Source organism: Drosophila serrata, unplaced genomic scaffold, assembly GCF_035046125.1.
Source record: "Drosophila serrata isolate PLE 108 unplaced genomic scaffold, ASM3504612v1 contig_240, whole genome shotgun sequence".
In the NCBI taxonomy this organism is placed as follows: Eukaryota; Metazoa; Arthropoda; class Insecta; order Diptera; family Drosophilidae; genus Drosophila; species Drosophila serrata.
Window position 1 is genome coordinate 9,696,013 of NW_028257138.1, and position 17,556 is coordinate 9,713,568.

General features: G+C 36.4%; 1 protein-coding gene across 12 annotated transcripts in view; it reads right to left on the bottom strand.

The window, feature by feature from the left end:
• Positions 1 to 17,556, bottom strand: part of bru1 (bruno 1) — a 179,481-nt gene that overhangs the window by 15,880 nt on the left and 146,045 nt on the right. For 7 of the 12 annotated variants that reach the window (XR_015271295.1, XR_015271298.1, XR_015271293.1 and 4 more), the window contains 4 exons: positions 13,338 to 13,519; positions 12,939 to 13,254; positions 12,665 to 12,874; positions 4,494 to 4,643 (listed from right to left, as the gene is read on the bottom strand). Coding sequence is in view for 4 of the 12 variants with exons in the window: in XM_086831268.1 (XP_086687394.1) it covers positions 4,494 to 4,643; positions 12,665 to 12,874; positions 12,939 to 13,254; positions 13,338 to 13,519 (858 nt within the window). In the remaining 8 variants the exon portion in view is untranslated. The remainder of the gene's footprint in view (positions 1 to 4,493; positions 4,644 to 12,664; positions 12,875 to 12,938; positions 13,255 to 13,337; positions 13,520 to 17,556) is intronic. The other 5 variants (XR_015271299.1, XR_015271294.1, XR_015271297.1 and 2 more) reach the window with 1 other exon arrangement.

Genomic DNA, 17,556 nt, shown 5'->3' on the forward strand with positions numbered 1-17,556 from the left:
GGTTCCGCATTCACAATTGCACCCACTCTCCCCGGAGCATAAGTCGCAAATCTTTCGACTTCCTCTCGGCCGATGTCTCCTTGCAGTAGCAGGGATTCTGCTCCTCCACAGCCTCTTCCCTTCGGCAGCCGCACACATTTGGTTATTTTATATTCCAACTTCCGGCTTATGCACATGACTTTAATCCGGCTGCACAGCCGGAAGGAGAAGCGACCGCTGCCGCCTTAGGGTCACCCAAGCGATTCTGAAAGCGGAGGATTCCCCGGATCGTCTGTCACTGTCATATTTGCCCCCGCCTTCCTTCCGTCCCTTTCTCTGGTGGGATGGCATTTCCTCTTTCCCCTTCTGTGAGAGATCCTTTAAAGCGTTATATTTACTGCAGATAGTTCTGGGCCTCGCCTCTCATTATTTCTTATATTTTTTTGCCGAGATTTTTGTCGTATTATTATATTTATTTTTATTTTTATTTTTTTAGCTCAGCTTTTGCTTCTATTTCCTGCTTAATTTCGTGCCTGTCGTCTGGTCCTGTCTACATGCTTATAAGTTGTTTCCTGCTCTCTCAGTCCCTTTATGGTTCTGCTCTGTATATCGCCCACTATCCCTGCCTTCTTTCCCACTCTTTCTGTGTGTGTTGTTGTGCGGCTTGTCGTCATTTGATAAATTTCACATGTTGAGAATTTATCTGCCTTACACACAGAGTGTGTAGTGTGTGCATTGTGTTTGCTGCAGCCATTTCTTTCTTTCCACACAGAGATTGCATAAATCTGGAATTTTTAGGATTGTCTCAAGCATATTTCCCCCCCCCCCCTGTGACAAGACTTCGATGGGATTTTCAAATAAAGGAAAAGTTAGGAAAAAGAAAAAGGAAAGCAAAAGGCAAGAGGATATCTAGTCAAGCTTTTATAAACTGGATAATAGGCTTGATGTTCATTGAAGTTAAAGCAACTCGAATGCAAAACGAAAATTCGTATAATAGGAAATAAACTAATAATAATCTTATGAGACTTTAAATTTGGTATACCTTTTTTAAGAAGTATACAAATCCCATTGAAAAAATAACACAAAAACCAGAAAAATAAAAATTTAAACTGTTTCAAATCACAGTCAATTATCCATTAACAACTTCCCCTACCATTCGGCGTGTAATCTTTCCTTATCTCATCCCAATAATTACATAGAGCTTAGCTTCTCCCCTGCGCTTTTCCTCAGCTTTTCTTCTTCAGGTCAACTTCCATTTGAACAAGTCTAAGTCATCTATGATAGTTTTTCACAATCCAGCCAAGCGAGGCGAAACATGGCAGCTCACATTTCGCATTTCGGCTACTATATATAGTAGCAAGAGCAATTTGTTGTGCTTCCACCCACACAGACTCCTAGGATCCTGGATTCTAGGCTCCGCCCCCTCGATAGTTGTTGGTCAGGAGGGAATTTTCGGCGACGTCATGAGTCAGCAGAGCAAACAAGGAGTCACACAAAAGGATAACGAAGCCAGGAGCAGATGTGAAGACGAAAGGAGAGCTAGAGAGCGAGTCACTCAACTGCAAAAATATATCTCACTATATGGAGCGCATAAAATGCAGAGTGAGAAATCTTAAATAACAAAATACTATGAAAAACTTTACAGCTTTAAATATATTTAAATACAAAATCTTTGTATTTAGTTTAAATATATTCTTCAGAATCATTTTGAATTGATAATACCATTATAATGCTCTCTAAAGCTGCTAGACTTTTTTCCCGTGTTACAACTCACATCCACTCAAAGGATGTTTGCTTATGTAACCGGAAATATAGCAAAAAGTGCAATGCCAAAACATTTTCCGTTGCATTTTCACCCCCTTTTTCCTTCGTTCTTTTTTCGACCCCTCAACCTTAACCCCTCCAGAAACATTTCGTATATCTCCTTGCTGCAACTTTAATGTTATGTGTGCCAAAAGTACAACAACATATAGGAGGGAGTAATGCTCAGTTGCCATATTTCCCGATATCGACAGCGACGTCTGACTAATGGAATTGTGTGTCAAGTGTGTGTGTAATATTTACGCTGTGTCGGGAGCTGATAAAAATTGAAGCCCCTCCACCAAAATGCTGCTCCTCCTCATAAATTCTCCTTAGCAAGTGCTAGATGTGAAGCTCGGAGTCCTTGCCGAGACAGGAGTGAAATGTACAGGATGATTGATCTTATTGATTTTTGCTACATCTCCTACAGGGAATTTGCTTCTTGGCTTGCGCTTATGGCATTGAAGGATTTGTGTCAGCAAAGGACATTCGATTGCGGATTAGAGGGGCACAACACACACACACACAGATTGAAATTCTAGAGGGATTTTGATTTGTTGAGGCTCTGCTTAAATCATATTTCTAGAGTTATGAAAATGTCCAACTGACGTTTTCTCCAACAAACTGCATAACATTTGATAGATGATTTTTTATATATAAAAAAAATAAGTCGGAGGCAGGATAATAATAAAAGCAGTGGGAACAATGGCAGAACTAAAACTAAGTAGATTAGACACACATCCACACAAAATGTCCATGACAAGTGGGATTCGGGAAAAGTTGCGCGAAAAGCGGGGGAGAGCTAGGAAAATGGGAGGACATAATGCGGGAGCAACGAACACAGTAAGTCGGGTGGTGAAGGGGGTTAAAAAAAGGACGAAAAAATAACCGCATCACGAAACGAACGAATGACGCTGACAGCAATGAGCGGGTTAATGCATGTGATGTTGCATCAGCAGCAGAAACAAATACAATTGCAGATGTGGCAGTAAGTAAAGGGTATTATCAAGGGTTTGCTATACACTATACTTTAAGATATTTAAAAAATATTAAAGTAATAAACAATATAATAATTATAACGAATTAAGCAAGTGGTACAAGTGAATCAATATATTTAAAGCCTTTAGCTAAACCTATATCAAAGATTTATCATATTTTCTTATGCTTCTCCCTTTAAATATTTCTTCAAAACGAATACCCTTTTAACCTTTAAAAGTTAGGGTATTAAAAAGCCATCTTTATGCAATGTTTAGTAGGGAATAGTAGCCAGGCCAAAAGCGAACGATTTGGTATTGGAGTGACACAACCGCAGCAGCATTCATTCGGGCATTTTGCTGCATTTATCAAAATGTCAGCCATTTAGACATTTCTATTCCTAACGTGTGCGTGTAGTAACATTTTCCCCTCTCCATTTTCGTTTTTCCCATTCTGATTACCCTCGCAAATGCTCATGTAACGGAGAAAAATTATATTTACTTTGGCTATTAAATATTTATTTGTGAGTTCAAATAAAATCTGTATTAAATTTAGTTGACAGACTACGTATACGACCAGTTGACACAATTTTTCATCGGTCATTTTCAAAATGCCAACTGGTCGTATACGCAATATTCTTAAAAAACTCATAACTAAGCCAAAAATGCATTAAACTCAATTCGGAATGCTTTCCCATGTTAGTTTTTATCACGTTAATAAATCTGCATACTCTATTTAAAATTTTAAAAAATTCAAATTTTTATCAATTTTAAATATTTTAACAATGTAATCCCTTATAAAATTTGGGAAAAATTGAAAAAATTTCTTTTCATCCGAAGATAGCTAGATCAATTCAGTTTTTGATGCTGATTAAGAGTATATATGATTTATAGCGTCGGAAATGACTCCTTCAATGATTTGCAAGCTTTTGACTAAAATGCAAGGGTAGAATAAACTTTAAATTTTTGACAACCTTAATTATTTATCCGAACGTTAAACATATGCAATATAATGTAAAATTTTCTACTTTATAGCATTTATAAGAGTTTTTAGCTAGTTAGTTAAGTTGTTAAAAATCTTTTTACAATCTTAATAGTTTGTCACATTGCGTATACGACCGGAAGACATTTATAATAAGGTAATAAAAAATTGTCTATATAATTTTTAAATAAAAACTGTTATAATGAAGGCTTATTTTTCAACTAAAAATAAAAAAAAGTGAAATTAATAAAACCTATTCTTTAAATTTGTTACTATCTCAATTTTTCGTAACATTGCGTATACGACCGGTAGACACTTATAGACACCTAACCTATCCTAATGTAATATTGGCTATATAATTTCTGTAAAAAAATGGGAGCTTCAACTTCTTAAATTAAAGAAGTGAAACTATTATACTATACTATTATTATTATTATTATTTAACATTTGTTAACAAAATTATTTGTCAAATTACGTATACGACGGGTATACATTTATAATGGATGTTCATTTATAATGTTTAAAAATAATGTAATAATGGATATTAAACGTTCACCTTTACAAACTAAAAAAGATTAATTATTAAAAATATTTTCTTTCAACATTTTACCATTTCAATTATTTGCAAAATTACGTATACGACCTGTAGACACTTGTAAAGGATTAGTTTGATATAACGCTAGTAATCGATTTTAAATCTCTTAATTTACAATATACTAATCAATTTTTCTCAGTGCATGTTTATTATAGTGACTCACCTTCAATCTGCTTGCCCGCAGCTGCGGCTGCTGCGGCACTGAGGGCAACGCTGGCCAGTGGCGAGGTGGACAATGCACTTGCGTTCCCGAATTGCGGCAAACCGGCGGCCGTTGACATATATGCCGATGCCAATGGATTTGGATCGGACCCTATATAGATGCCAGATTATATGGGAGAGAGAAGAGAGGATATAGTTAGTAAAGTAAATTTACATATATTTTTTTCAGAGTCGAAATTATATAACAGAAAATTGGGTTTTTGAAAGGTAAAAAGAGAAGAAAATAATATCAAATTAAATAGAAAAGAAATTCTTAAAATCTATTTACAGTATGTGATGTAATAAAATAAATCATATTGCACATCATTTTAAAAAGAGTCGATATAAATTATATATAAAATCTGAATATCCGATTCAATTATTTTCTAGCTTTTCTTAAATAAGCAATTTCTGCCACCAAATTCATGCAATTTCCCCCGCTTTAGTTATACCTCAAATTGCACTGTATAATTATTATTTAGTTGGTTTCATTTCCTATCGTCAGACGTAATTAATCATCGAATTTTGTGCACTGCGACGTGGGGCGACATTTGATTATTTTGCCAAGCTCACAAAACACAACAACAGTGGCGGCGAATCTAAAATTAATTTGTCTCTGTTGGTATGTCAGAGTGTGTGTGAGTGTGTGTTGGTTGTGTTCTGGTTTCGGGTTTTGTGTAATTTGACGCCTGTTGTTTGTTATTTAGTTGTTTTGCGTGTTTCGCCATTGGCCGTCATGCAATGCAATTTTGTGGTTAGCAATCCGCCTCTGACCGCCACTTTGGCAGTCACTCCACCCTCCACACTCCCTTCTCCCTGCTCCCTTCCCTTTATCATCCATGATCGGACGTTATTAATGAGTTTTCCAAACCTTTGTGTGTATGGGAGAGTGTGTATGTGTGTGAAATTATAGCAATGTGACTGCATTGGAAAACAAGACTACCCTTGGTTTTAATAAGCAAAAATTGGGCTACTATCTAAATTTTATCTATATAACATTTTGACGTTATTATTATTAGGATTCTAATAGCAAAATAATTTAGTAAATATAATAAGACGGAAATAATTGAGTCAGATTTCTTATATAAATACAAATGCATTCTATTCTTTAACAATTATAATTAAATATAGTGTTTAGTCAGAAGCTTATAACTCAGTAAAGGAGTCATTTCCGACTCCATAAATTATATACACTCCTGTTCATAATTATACGACACCTATGAAATTTTTGTTTCAGCGGTCGTAGGAGAATGGAAACACACAGTAGATCAAAATAAAGTATGACGAATAATAGCACAAGGAGTTGTGCACAAAATGCGCTATTCGTATCCTTGCTTGCATCACTCGTTTTCAAGTAACGGTAAAAAAAGCACACACGCCCTGATTTAGGCTACCCTGAATTTGTTTCAAAATGATACGACACATTTCAATTATTGCGGCTAAAGAGGAAGGTTTAGGGTTTATTGGTTTTTTTATAATTTTGTTAAATATTTTATTCATTTTTTAATAAAATGCCGCATGGTAGCTTATTAAGCGAAGGAGAGAAGGGAAAAATTAAGGCGTAAAACGAGTCTAGCCTTAATGTTAGCCAAATATCCCGGCTGATGGGTCGAACACGCTGTGTTATTACCAATTTTTTTAAAAATATGGATGGGTACGGTGTCAGGCGTAGCTCTGGAAGAAAGCCAAAGCTATCTGATCGCGACAAACGTCGAGTATTTAACAATGCAAGCAATTCTTTTTCATCCTGTGCCTCACTTGCTGCGAGTTCCAGTCGTCCTGTGTCCCGTAGGACTATCTGACGAACATTACTAAGCTCCGAAAATATTGTAAGAGAAGTTTTAAAAAAAAATTACGATATTAAAACCGCAGCCCGAAAGAGCACGACTTCAGTTTGCCGAAAACAATTTGGAAACAAACTGGACCTCGATATGGAATTTTAACTCAATGTTGGTTATATAGGTTTTTGTCAATATTTTACATTTCGGATAATTTTTTCTGATGAGAAAAAATGTAATCTTGATGGCCCAGATGGGTTTCATCCTTATTTGCTTGATTTGGGTAAGGATCCCCTTATGTTCCTAACATGCAATTTTGGAGGCGGATCAGGTATGGCTTGGGGAACCTTTCATGCGGTTGGTACGTTTGAACTGTGCTTTACAAGCTCAGAAATTAAAAGTCCAGACTACAAAAATGTGTTACCAGATCGTCCTCTGTCATTTTCGGATCAAAATAAGGACCAAAATTATGTTTTTAAGCAGGATAATACGTCCATTCATAAAAGCAAAGAGACGCAACTGTTCCTCAATGACAATAAAATAAATGTTTTGGATTGGCCGGTTTGCTCTCCTAACCTTAACCCGATTGAAAACATCTTGGGTATCTTAGCCAGGCCAACAACAACAAATTTCAGACTGTTAAAAGTCTCAAAAATGAAATTTTAAGACAATGGTCTCTCTTGGACCAAAATATCCTAAAAAACCTTATAAATTCAATGCCTAGAAGAATTTTTGAAGTGGGAAAAGCACAAGGCGCCGTTATAAACTATTAATATTTAGTTATAAACAATTAAAACAATAAAATATTAGCTGTAAACAAAAATAATGAAATGTGTCGTATCATTTTGAAACAAATTCAGGGTAGCCTAAATCAGGGCGTGTGTGCTTTTTTACCGTTACTTGAAAACGAGTGATGCAAGCAAGGATAAGAATATCACATTTTGTGCACAACTTCTTGTGCTATTATTCGGCATACTTTATTTTCATCTACTGTGTGTTTCCATTCTCCTACGACCGCTGAAACAAAAATTTCATAGGTGTCGTATAATTATGAACAGGAGTGTATATTATTGATCAGAATCAACAGCTGTATCGATCTAGCTATGTCTGGTTGAAAAAAAAAAAATTTGAACATTTTTCCGATTTTTGCAAAAAACGATAAGGGTAACACATCATTAAAATCGACAAATATTGTGAGTTTCTAACATTTTGAATTGAGTATGCAGTTCTGTTTCCCTAATAAAAACTAGCATAGAAAAATCGAAATTAAAGCATTTTTGGCTTAGTTGTGCGATTTTTAAAATTTGATATATTGATAAAATTGTCATATAAAATATAGATAAATATTGACTTAAAAAATGGTATTATACGTTTAGTCTTTTAGATACATCTTTAATTTTCCACCCTTTAAACCTAATCAGTATATTTTTATTAAGAACGTTTTATGATTTGAATTTGTACTGAAAATTTTAAGTGCCTTGAAACCTTAGTAGAATTGAAGAAATAACACTTAATATTTACCCATTTTTTGAAGACTAATAATTCTGTTCGTTCGTTTGTAAAATCACCAATTTAACAGACAAAACTTTACCTTATTTAACACACTAAAAAATATGAAAGAAAAATAGATATACAAAATAAAATACATGTGTAAATATGGCAAAAACGTATAGGCAAAAACTTTTGCACATATTTGCATCAAAAATTTGTTTTAATTGTTGTTGAAACTTTTTGCCAAGAATGGCAGCAAGAAGTCAGCAAGAAAGTGGAGGGATTTTGGAAAGAGTAGACCAATACACACATACACACACTCATCAAGCTGCTTGAAACAAGACCCGGCTAACTAAGTTGGCCAATAATAATCCACATGAGTGCCCCGGCCAGTAAAAACAGCAAACAATGGCAAATTGAAGAATGAAGAAGAAAGTCGAAAACATTGCCTAAAACTATTTCTGGTCCGGATGCTGTCTGTTTTGTATCTGCAAGTTTTTAGTTTACAGTTGAAAATTTGTTCCTTGAGTTCAAGTACAAAAATTGTACAATTTCCCTTAACTCCTTCCCCTCCTCCACCACCTTATTTGCCATTTGCAGGCAAAAGACTTCTTCTTCCCACTGTGTGTGTGTGTATTATTGTTGCTTTTGTTGATTTTGAAGTGCAAAAAGCGAAAAAGTGTATAAACAAAAGTAGTGGAGAGAGCTGGCTAGAAAAGAAAAACAAAATGAGATGAAAGGAATGGCTAAACAACAAAAAGAAACGAGTTGAAAACGTGTTGAAACCCTAAATCAGTTTGAGGAGCGTCTTGTGAAAATGGAGAAAGGAGCCGAAGAAGGGGGCGTGGCCCGAGGTTGGTAGTATAAACTACATAGTTTACTGCACTTGAACAAAACTTTGATTAAGATTTTCGTTTGTTGCTCTTGGCTGGCCTGCAGAGCCAAGAATACTCTTTTGGCTTTTTGTTTTCAGTTGCTACTCACAACAGCAACTCTGAGAAAATACAGAAAAAAAGGGTCGAAACGGGCAAAAACTTTTTGAATTGGATGCACTTGAGCTTCGTTGAAGAGTGTTTGCGGAAAATCACAAACGCGAAGCTAAGCAGGTTAAAAGAAAAATCACTGTTTTCATATTTTAGGTTTTGTTATTTAAGAAAAGAAATCAAAAGGGGAGAAAATATATTTCTAGCATGCAATCATTTTTCCCCCCTTCTTCAATATGCTAATTGCTTTCCCCCATAGTTTTTCCATCTGCTTCGAAGTCTAATCTAAAACGAATTCCTAGGATTACTTCCACATCCTATGCCATTGTTATCCTCTCACCAATTTGTACATATTCTCCTGCATTGTTCGCGTTGGCCTCACTACAATTAGTTTTTTTTTTTTTTTTTTTGCCTTTCCCACTTCTCAATGCCTTTTCTCCTACTTTCAATACATTTTCCATAAACAATTTTTGGGGAAAGCGAACAAACAAAGCGGTTCCAAAGTCGAGAGCTCAATTTGTTTGTCCATTTTATTTGTGGCAGGCAAAAGCCAAAAAAACAACACCAACAAGGGCCAGGCTGCAGTGCAAAGTTTTGTTACTCGTGGCAACTTGAAAAGCGATTTTGTAGTTTAGTTTATGTATCAGAGAAGAGAGTCCAGTAAAAGAAAAAAAAATAAAAGGAAATGCCAAACGGGAACTTGGTTTCCTCTCTATGGAAGCTGGAAAGAAAATTGAGGGGGGGGAGAAGACCACAAGATTAAAACTCGACTGTCATTATACTCAACATTCAAGGAAAAGGTTTGTTACAGGAATTCCTAGAAATATTATTAATGAACAAGAAAGAAAATTTACTTCGGAAGCAGAAGTTTATATACCCTAGGCGTTTGTTAATTAATTATAGGAACGAATTGCAAATCGATCATAACAAAGTTTAAAGTTCTTGCTTTCTTTGAAATAATATTTATTATGAGTAAATTTTTTTCGAAAAATAAAATTTTCAAAAACTCATAACTAAGCCAAAAACCCATTAAATTCAATTCGGTAAGTTTTCCAATGTTAGTTTTTATTAGGTTAACAGATTTGCATCCTCAATTTAATTATTAAAAAATTACAATTACAATTTTTATCAATTTTTAAACATTTTAACGCTGTAACCCCTTGTAAACATTTGAAATAAAATTAAAAAAATTAAATTTTTACCAGACATGACTGAATCGATTCTCCTGTTGATATTGATCAAGAATATATATGATTTATAGGGTCGAAAATGACTCCTTCACAATGTTAAGAGCTAATATTATAATCCCTTAAAAGGGTATAAATGATAAAATTTTATTCTTTTTCCCAAAATCCTACCATTTCTATATACCCTTATAGTGCTGGATACATAAAAAGGAAAGGGAGAAAGCACCCAGAGATAGGCGCATCCTTGCTGTCCTCGCTGTCAGCTGCACTTTTGAACTGAATTTCTTTTTTTCAATTCAGAGCAGAAAGGAAAACAGTGGGCGGAGGACATCTCCTTGGAGTCCGAATCGTTGCTCTCTCTCACTCTTTGGCCTTTCCCAGGGCAAAGAATTTTTAATATTTCATTAAATGAAGTGCCCGGAAATCGTTCAAGTGGCACACGATGAGCACGCACAAGTGCACAAGGGCCAAAACTCACGAAAATCCCCACAAGATAAGCTTGGACCGAAGGAGAAAGCCATGTCCAGGAGGAGGATTGAAGAGAATCCGCTTAATTTTTGGCATTTTTCTGGTTAAGTCAGCCGCAGATTTTTCGACTTACTTGGCCATGGCTTTTCTTCGCCTACTTCTTGCTAAGATTCTCTTGAAATGAACTTGCTAAGAAAATATTTAAGTAGGGAAAAAGTGTGGAAAAAGGGGAGGACGGAAAATTGTGGTTCACGGATAGGCAATGACATTTCCTTTGGGCCTGTTTTCTTTTCTTTCGCAAGTATTTTATTCAAGTGGAATTTCTTAGCTGGTTTGGATTTCTTAGTAAGGTTTTTATTGTTTTAGCAAGTTGGATTTTTTCTTGAAATTAAAAAGATTTTGAGATGAATTTATAGAGATTAACTTAAGATATAATTTTCTTTTATTTATATTTTATTTAGATATCACTATATGTTTTTAGGTATATATTTATATTAATCATAATTGAATTTATTTTATTCCCACTTCCCTTTCAACTTTCACCAACAAATTAAGAAATAAAAACCATGAAAATGAACAGAAAACATTACCATTTCCTCTCAGAACTAAAAAGTCAATGGGACCATCAAAAAGGGGAGCGAGAAGAACGACCCTTTCTCGTCCTGGTACTCCTATATCCTCCTCCTATATATATAAAACTCCGTCTGGAATCCCCTTCTTCTCCAGAGGACTGCCTTGTGCTGCTGCAATAAGTTCCATGTTGTTAATTTCGCAAGAGCGTGTAACTTGTAATTTTGTATGTTGTACGGTATCCTCTTCTCCGGAAAATGACTCCCCTTTTTCCATTGCTCCAGCTTTACGGCCATCAAGTCTCTACGGACTGGTGACGTAAAGCGGGCGACGTAAAACAAGCGCGTTACGGTGCACGTGAACGTTACGTCGAATGCTTCGTTGACTTTAACTATCAAAACTTAATAACACACACACATTTCTTTATGAGGAAATGGAAACCAAGGTGAAACAGGTGAAAGAAAATTAAACTATCCACAAACAACCAAGATAGTAAAGAATAATGATTTCGTTTTAAAACTTAAAAAGTTTGAATGTTATACATTTTTGAAATTTAATTCATTTTCTTAAAAATATTGAACGAAAATATATATACAAAATAAAAAGCTTGTTGAATAGCTACAATATTCCTCTGAAAAATATCATTTTAAAATATTTCTCACCTTTTTTCTTGGCCGCAGGCTTCTTTCTCAAAAGGCCTGCTTTCAATCCAAAATTATTTACATAATTATTGTAAGCATTATTTAAATATAGAGAATATACAACAAATATCTAGTTAGTATAATTGCCCAAAAAGGATAAATTTGTTCAGTTAATTAGAATAGAATGCCGCTGACGTCAATCCCATTGAAGGGGAAATTCTTATTTGGCTATTTTAAGTCGATTTCCTACGAGTTTTTCCTCCCCAATGAAGATTGACAAGGCCATGATTGTAATTTGCTACAAAAAACAGAGGGCAATGGCTAAAGGGAGGGTGTTCTATTGGTAGAATACGAAGGACGATAAGGAGAGTCCACTAAATTAAGCTAATTGGGCACTTTGAATGTCAGATGATGACACATTTGTTTGGCAAACGGAGAAGCCGAAACGAGAATAGAAAAGCAATGTGAAGGTTATTGGAGTGGAAAGTTTCCATCAATTATTGATGAACGAAATTACGAGAGGGAAATTATATTAATGTGAAGGATATCTATATTTTTGGAGAGAATTCGTTTTACTTTATTTGCTTTGCTTTTACTTGTAATTAGTTTAGGGGAATATATAAGTAAAGCATTTTAAATTAAGAGAATTAATTCTCAGCCTCTTAAAAATATTCTCTTAATGTTAAATAGCTTTCTTACAACCCCAATAACCATTTGCCACTCATTAAAGCCCATAACCAGGACAACAACCAATAACATGTTTGAGTGCCCGCAAGATAATTACAAATCGATAAAGGAAAAACTAAGAAAAGCGAAGAAAACTGTGGGGAAAAGGAAAGCAAACAGCAGCAACAGGCTGTGACGCACAACGACGAGACTTCAATAAGGAAATGGGAGTAAAATTAGATAATTAGCTAAGCCAACTGATGGCTAAGGATAAGACATATCCCCTTTTGAATTATTATCTATACTAGACCATATATTTTCTTCTAAAAATTTGACTTAAAATACTTACAGAGCAAAGCGGCAGTGTTGGTCAATTGGGCACTTCCCGGTGATGTGGCAGCGGCTGCTGCAGCTGCGGCATTTGTGAGATTTGGCTGCGTCATGGCGGCAATGGCAGCCAGATTTTGAACGGTCATTGGAGTCAATAGACCGGCGGCAGCCGCGGCACTTGTGTCAGCCGTAGAGCTGCCCTGCTGTGCGGCTCCCAGACCAGTCAGTGCTTTAAATATAAATTTATTAATTAAAATATATATATGTATAAAAGATCATAACCCATTTCTTACCTTGCAGCAACTGTTGCTGCAATCCCACGGCCTGCAATTGCTGTAGAAGTTGTATGGATGCCGGTGTAATGGCATCGGCGCCCAAAACTGGGGATGCCTGCTGCGGCGGATTGGGCAGAATGGGCGTGGTAACGGTGGTAGCTGTTTGTCCCAAAGGTATATTTATATTGGTTGCCAAATTCCATAGATTTGCCTGAATCTGCTGAATTTTCTTCTGTTCCTTCTCCTTTTGAGTATCGGCGAACTTGACCACCAGCGGTGATGTGCAGCCCTCCATGATCTTTGTCTGGCTGAGAGTCTGTAGGGATGAGGAAATCTTTCAATACATTTTTTTGTTCATTATTTTGTTACTATTTTGTTATTATTTATTATTATTTTTGTGTTCATCCTAGTACTTACCACTTTAATGGCCGAAATGGCGGCGTGTTTGGTGGCGAATGTAACGAAGGCACAGCCTTTGCTCAGGCCGTTTGGATCCCGGAGGACGGTGCACTCTTCGATGGCTCCGTGGACTTCAAATAGCTTACGAACGTCGTTCTCGTTCAGCTTCTTATTTAGCATTCCCACAAACAGTTTACGTTCTATAGGGATAGAAAAACATAGGTTTTAGTCATAATTGTTATAAATATATTTAAAATTAATTGTAAATCTTTACTGGTCTCAAGCTCAGCTAGAGACCTTGGCCTTGGTAAGTTAATCGCTGCGTGAAAAAGTTGGCTGGCGGAAGCCTCCACCAACCACATCGCATCAAGTGTAATTTAATAGCTAAAACTGCCGCCGTCCCTGGGTTTTGGCATTGAAAAGTGCCAGCCAGCCACACCCAAGTGGGTTAGGGCCAGGTTGTAGTAGTAACTGGTAACTGGTAACTGGTAACTGGTCCGGTCTGTGCTCAGCCAGGCTTAGTTAATTCCCCAGCATTTGCCAATGCTCAATTAATTTTACATAAATTAAAACTGTCTCGCAGTCCCGACTCTCTCTCTCTCTGGATAACTAATTGGCAGGCATTTAACATTTCGCCAAATATTTGCACACTTTCCATAGAAAAGAGGGCTCCAAGTTTGTAAAGGGGTAAAGAGGGTTTAGGCAACTAATTTATTTGCACAAGCACGCAAAATGCGCACTGCACAAATTAATTGTTATCGAATGTGCAATTGGCTGAGGATGCAATGTTGCACTTGTTGTTTTGCGCGGGCGGTTGGTCGGTTGGGTTTTTCTATCTTTTAACTAACCAAATTGCGAATCAATTGGCTTAAATGCATTTAAAGTGCCGGTGATTACTTAAAGCGGATTAAATTTTGTGCAATTTGACAAAAATAATAAATAGAGAGTGAAATTCATTTAAATTTTACAAGGGGTTTTTATGTTTACTATAAACGCTTTTCACACGTTTTTAGGATTGTAATAAATAGAGTGATTTTATATAAAATGAGAGTGAATTTAGCAAGAGTTTGTATAGAATCTAAATTCAATATTAGTTGCTTAAATTATATATATAAAATCCTATACATTTAAGATAGTTTCCAAGTTAAGCAATTACCCTTGATTAAAATTAATTGTTTACCAAGTTTAGTGAACCTAATTAACTACCAGCTTTATCAACAAAATCAATATTTGTCCATAAAACTCCACCAGTAGGAACTAAATTAGTTTTTGCAAATTTAAACTACGATACTACCAAATTTAGCTTTTGTTATAAATTATTATTTTATCGCTTCAATAAACAGGACATTTTTACTGAATGGCAATTATGTTTTATAGCCGGCAATTTGCCGTTGCAAAATTTATGAAACGCCCACACTTCGTCCCCTCCCCGTTTGAAAATCTGTTTTTGGAAATCAATTAAAATTATAATTAAGCTGCTTATGGGGTAGAAATTGATTTTTAGTAGCCATTCTGGTCATTGACTTTGCAATTTCACAGCGAAACTCATGGCGGGTATTTAAAGCGATTATTATTATTATTATTATTATTAAGAGGAGTCGATAGACGATTGTAACCACAGGAGAAGTGTGGAAATTCAGCTTAATGGCAGTGAATTCTAATGCTTTGGCGGGTTCCTTTTCCCCCCTCCCTCTTTTGGTCCTGCCACTTGCCACATTTCGAGGCATCAACGCGTACTGCAATGCGGCTTTAACCCCACTTCCCACTTATTCGTTGGGGAATCCCCTCCCCTATCTCTTTGCAATTCAATTGCCATTCCGTTGCTGATGCTGCATCATTATTATCATTATCATCATCATCATCATCATCCCAGAAACCTTATCAAATGCAAAACCCACACAATAATGATGGAGCAGCAGAAGGAGGAGCAGGAGCAGAAGCTGCAGCTGGATCAGCTCTGGAGCACCATTATTATTATTATGATTATCGCAAACGGCAAGTGCAACTGCAGCAGCGACAGCAACTAACTGCACTTGAGCTATATTATCATAATCCTAGCAGAAATTGCGCACAGTCAGCAGCAGCAGCAGCAGCAGCAGCAGTCGCACCATTGCCATCGAGGAAGAGGAATTTTAAAATTCATTGAATTCGATGCTCGGTGGCGATGGCGGAATGCCAATACTCCAAAGAACCCATTCCGAAAACCTTACACTCACAACCCCTCAGCAATTCCATAATTTAAATCGCTTTTTTCCAACGAAAAGTAAAAATAAACAAAACTTGACTTGGTGCTGTGACCTCATTAGATCAAAGATACAAATTCAAGAGGTATTTCTATTAAATTATTATAAATTGATCTATAGAAAAGTTCTCTGCTTTACAAATTGAATACATTTAAATTTAGCTAGATTTTTATGGTTTAATAAAATACATCCCAACCGTTCACTCTTTTAAGATCAAGTAAATTCCCATTCCTAAATCCTCCTCCTTAAGCGGCATTCAATTTAAAGTTTAATTCTTCCAAGAAAACTTTATCTTTAAATCTTTGCCCGAAGAGAAAGAGCTTTAGTTTTAAATTATTAATACAGAGCGGAACCAAGGCTTAGGTGCCACTTCTCCATACTTTTCTTCCTGCCTTCCTTCCTTCAACTCGCTGGCCAGGATGGAAAATGGACGAGTGAAGCCAGCTTCAGGGGGTAATGCAACTAATCTGCTTCTAGTGGCGCACATTAAGTGTTGCCACGCTTTCGACTTTAATTTGAAAACATAAAGCAGAAAGGGGGTGGGGTGTGTGCGGCCAAAGTGCGGGCCACTTTTGCAACCTATATATACACACAGGAGCACACACACTCACACACAGCTGGAAGAGGACTTTATTTTTTTCATCCTTCCTTCGCTGGCCATTTTTGCATGCAACTCAACTTAACCGAGCGACCACTCGAACCCCCTCCTCTTAACGTGAACCCCACACACTCTCAAACCGGGGAACACCGAACCCAAGGGGTAGAATTCTGGGAACCCCAAAACCGAAACCAAATGCAGAGCGAACGAGCCATGACATCGACGTTCTCAACTCTTCCTTTTCCACACTCTCCTTTAGGAGAGTCCTCTCACTCCCTTTTCCTTTGGATCCTGGATTCTGTAATGAGTGGGTTATGCTAAATATTGGGTTAAAACCGACCCGAGGTATACCCATTCCAAATTAGATTTATAAATAAAATATGTTGGGAAGAGTGTAAGGGAAATTCCTATGAAAACTTTAGGTTCCTATGTTATTAGTAGCAAAATTAAATGGTAAACTGGAAACAAACTCTTGTCTCTTTTTTAAAAAACTAATTATAATACTTTCGATTTCTTAATATTCTATTTTTTACTAATTTGGTTAAAACCCACTAAAATCTTATGTAAATAATCTGGCCTCAATTTATGTTAATTAAAGGGAGTCCTGTCAAATCTAAATTTAGCTAAACTATTCAGTATTATATTATGATTCTTATTATTAATTTTTTAAATATATTATATATTTTATATCTGATGTTTTGACCCTAAAATAATAATTTCCCTTGAATTTCTAGGCAAAAAAAATCGTTGATTTCAATTATGAAGGCTTATTCAAGGGATTTCTTAGTAAGTAATTTAAAATAGATTTCTGTCTGTATTTGATTAAAAACTTGTAATTACTATATTTCTCATTTTACATACGTCGTTTTCACAAAAATAGCTTTCTGCAACTTAGCTGGGAACATATTTATAAAGATTTCTAATTAAATTCGTAGCTCATCATACCCCCTTGCATAAAACCCAGAGTATTTAACCAAGCGCAGTGTGCATAAAAACGGGTCATATTTGCCGCCATTTCCAGCCGAATGTGTGTGAGTGTGTGTGTGTGCTTTCCCCGTGCAACCCTCCCACTCCCACTCCCACTCATTTCCCCCTCTTCCTGGCATCCCGCTTTTGGCTTAGCTTATTTATGTCACAAATATGAGCCAAAGCGTACGCAATGCCACGTATGGATGGGCTCGCCTCGAATATAGCACCTGTGCCGCCGCCGCCTATGCCACCCAGAACCACCCACTTGCCCCACTAGAAACTCACACACACACACACACACACACACACACACACACACACACACACACACACACACACACACACACACCTCCCCACACTCCCCTCTCTTTCTCCTGGTGGTGCTTTTGCCACTTTGCATGCATCGCTGCGTGTTTGGCATATTTAA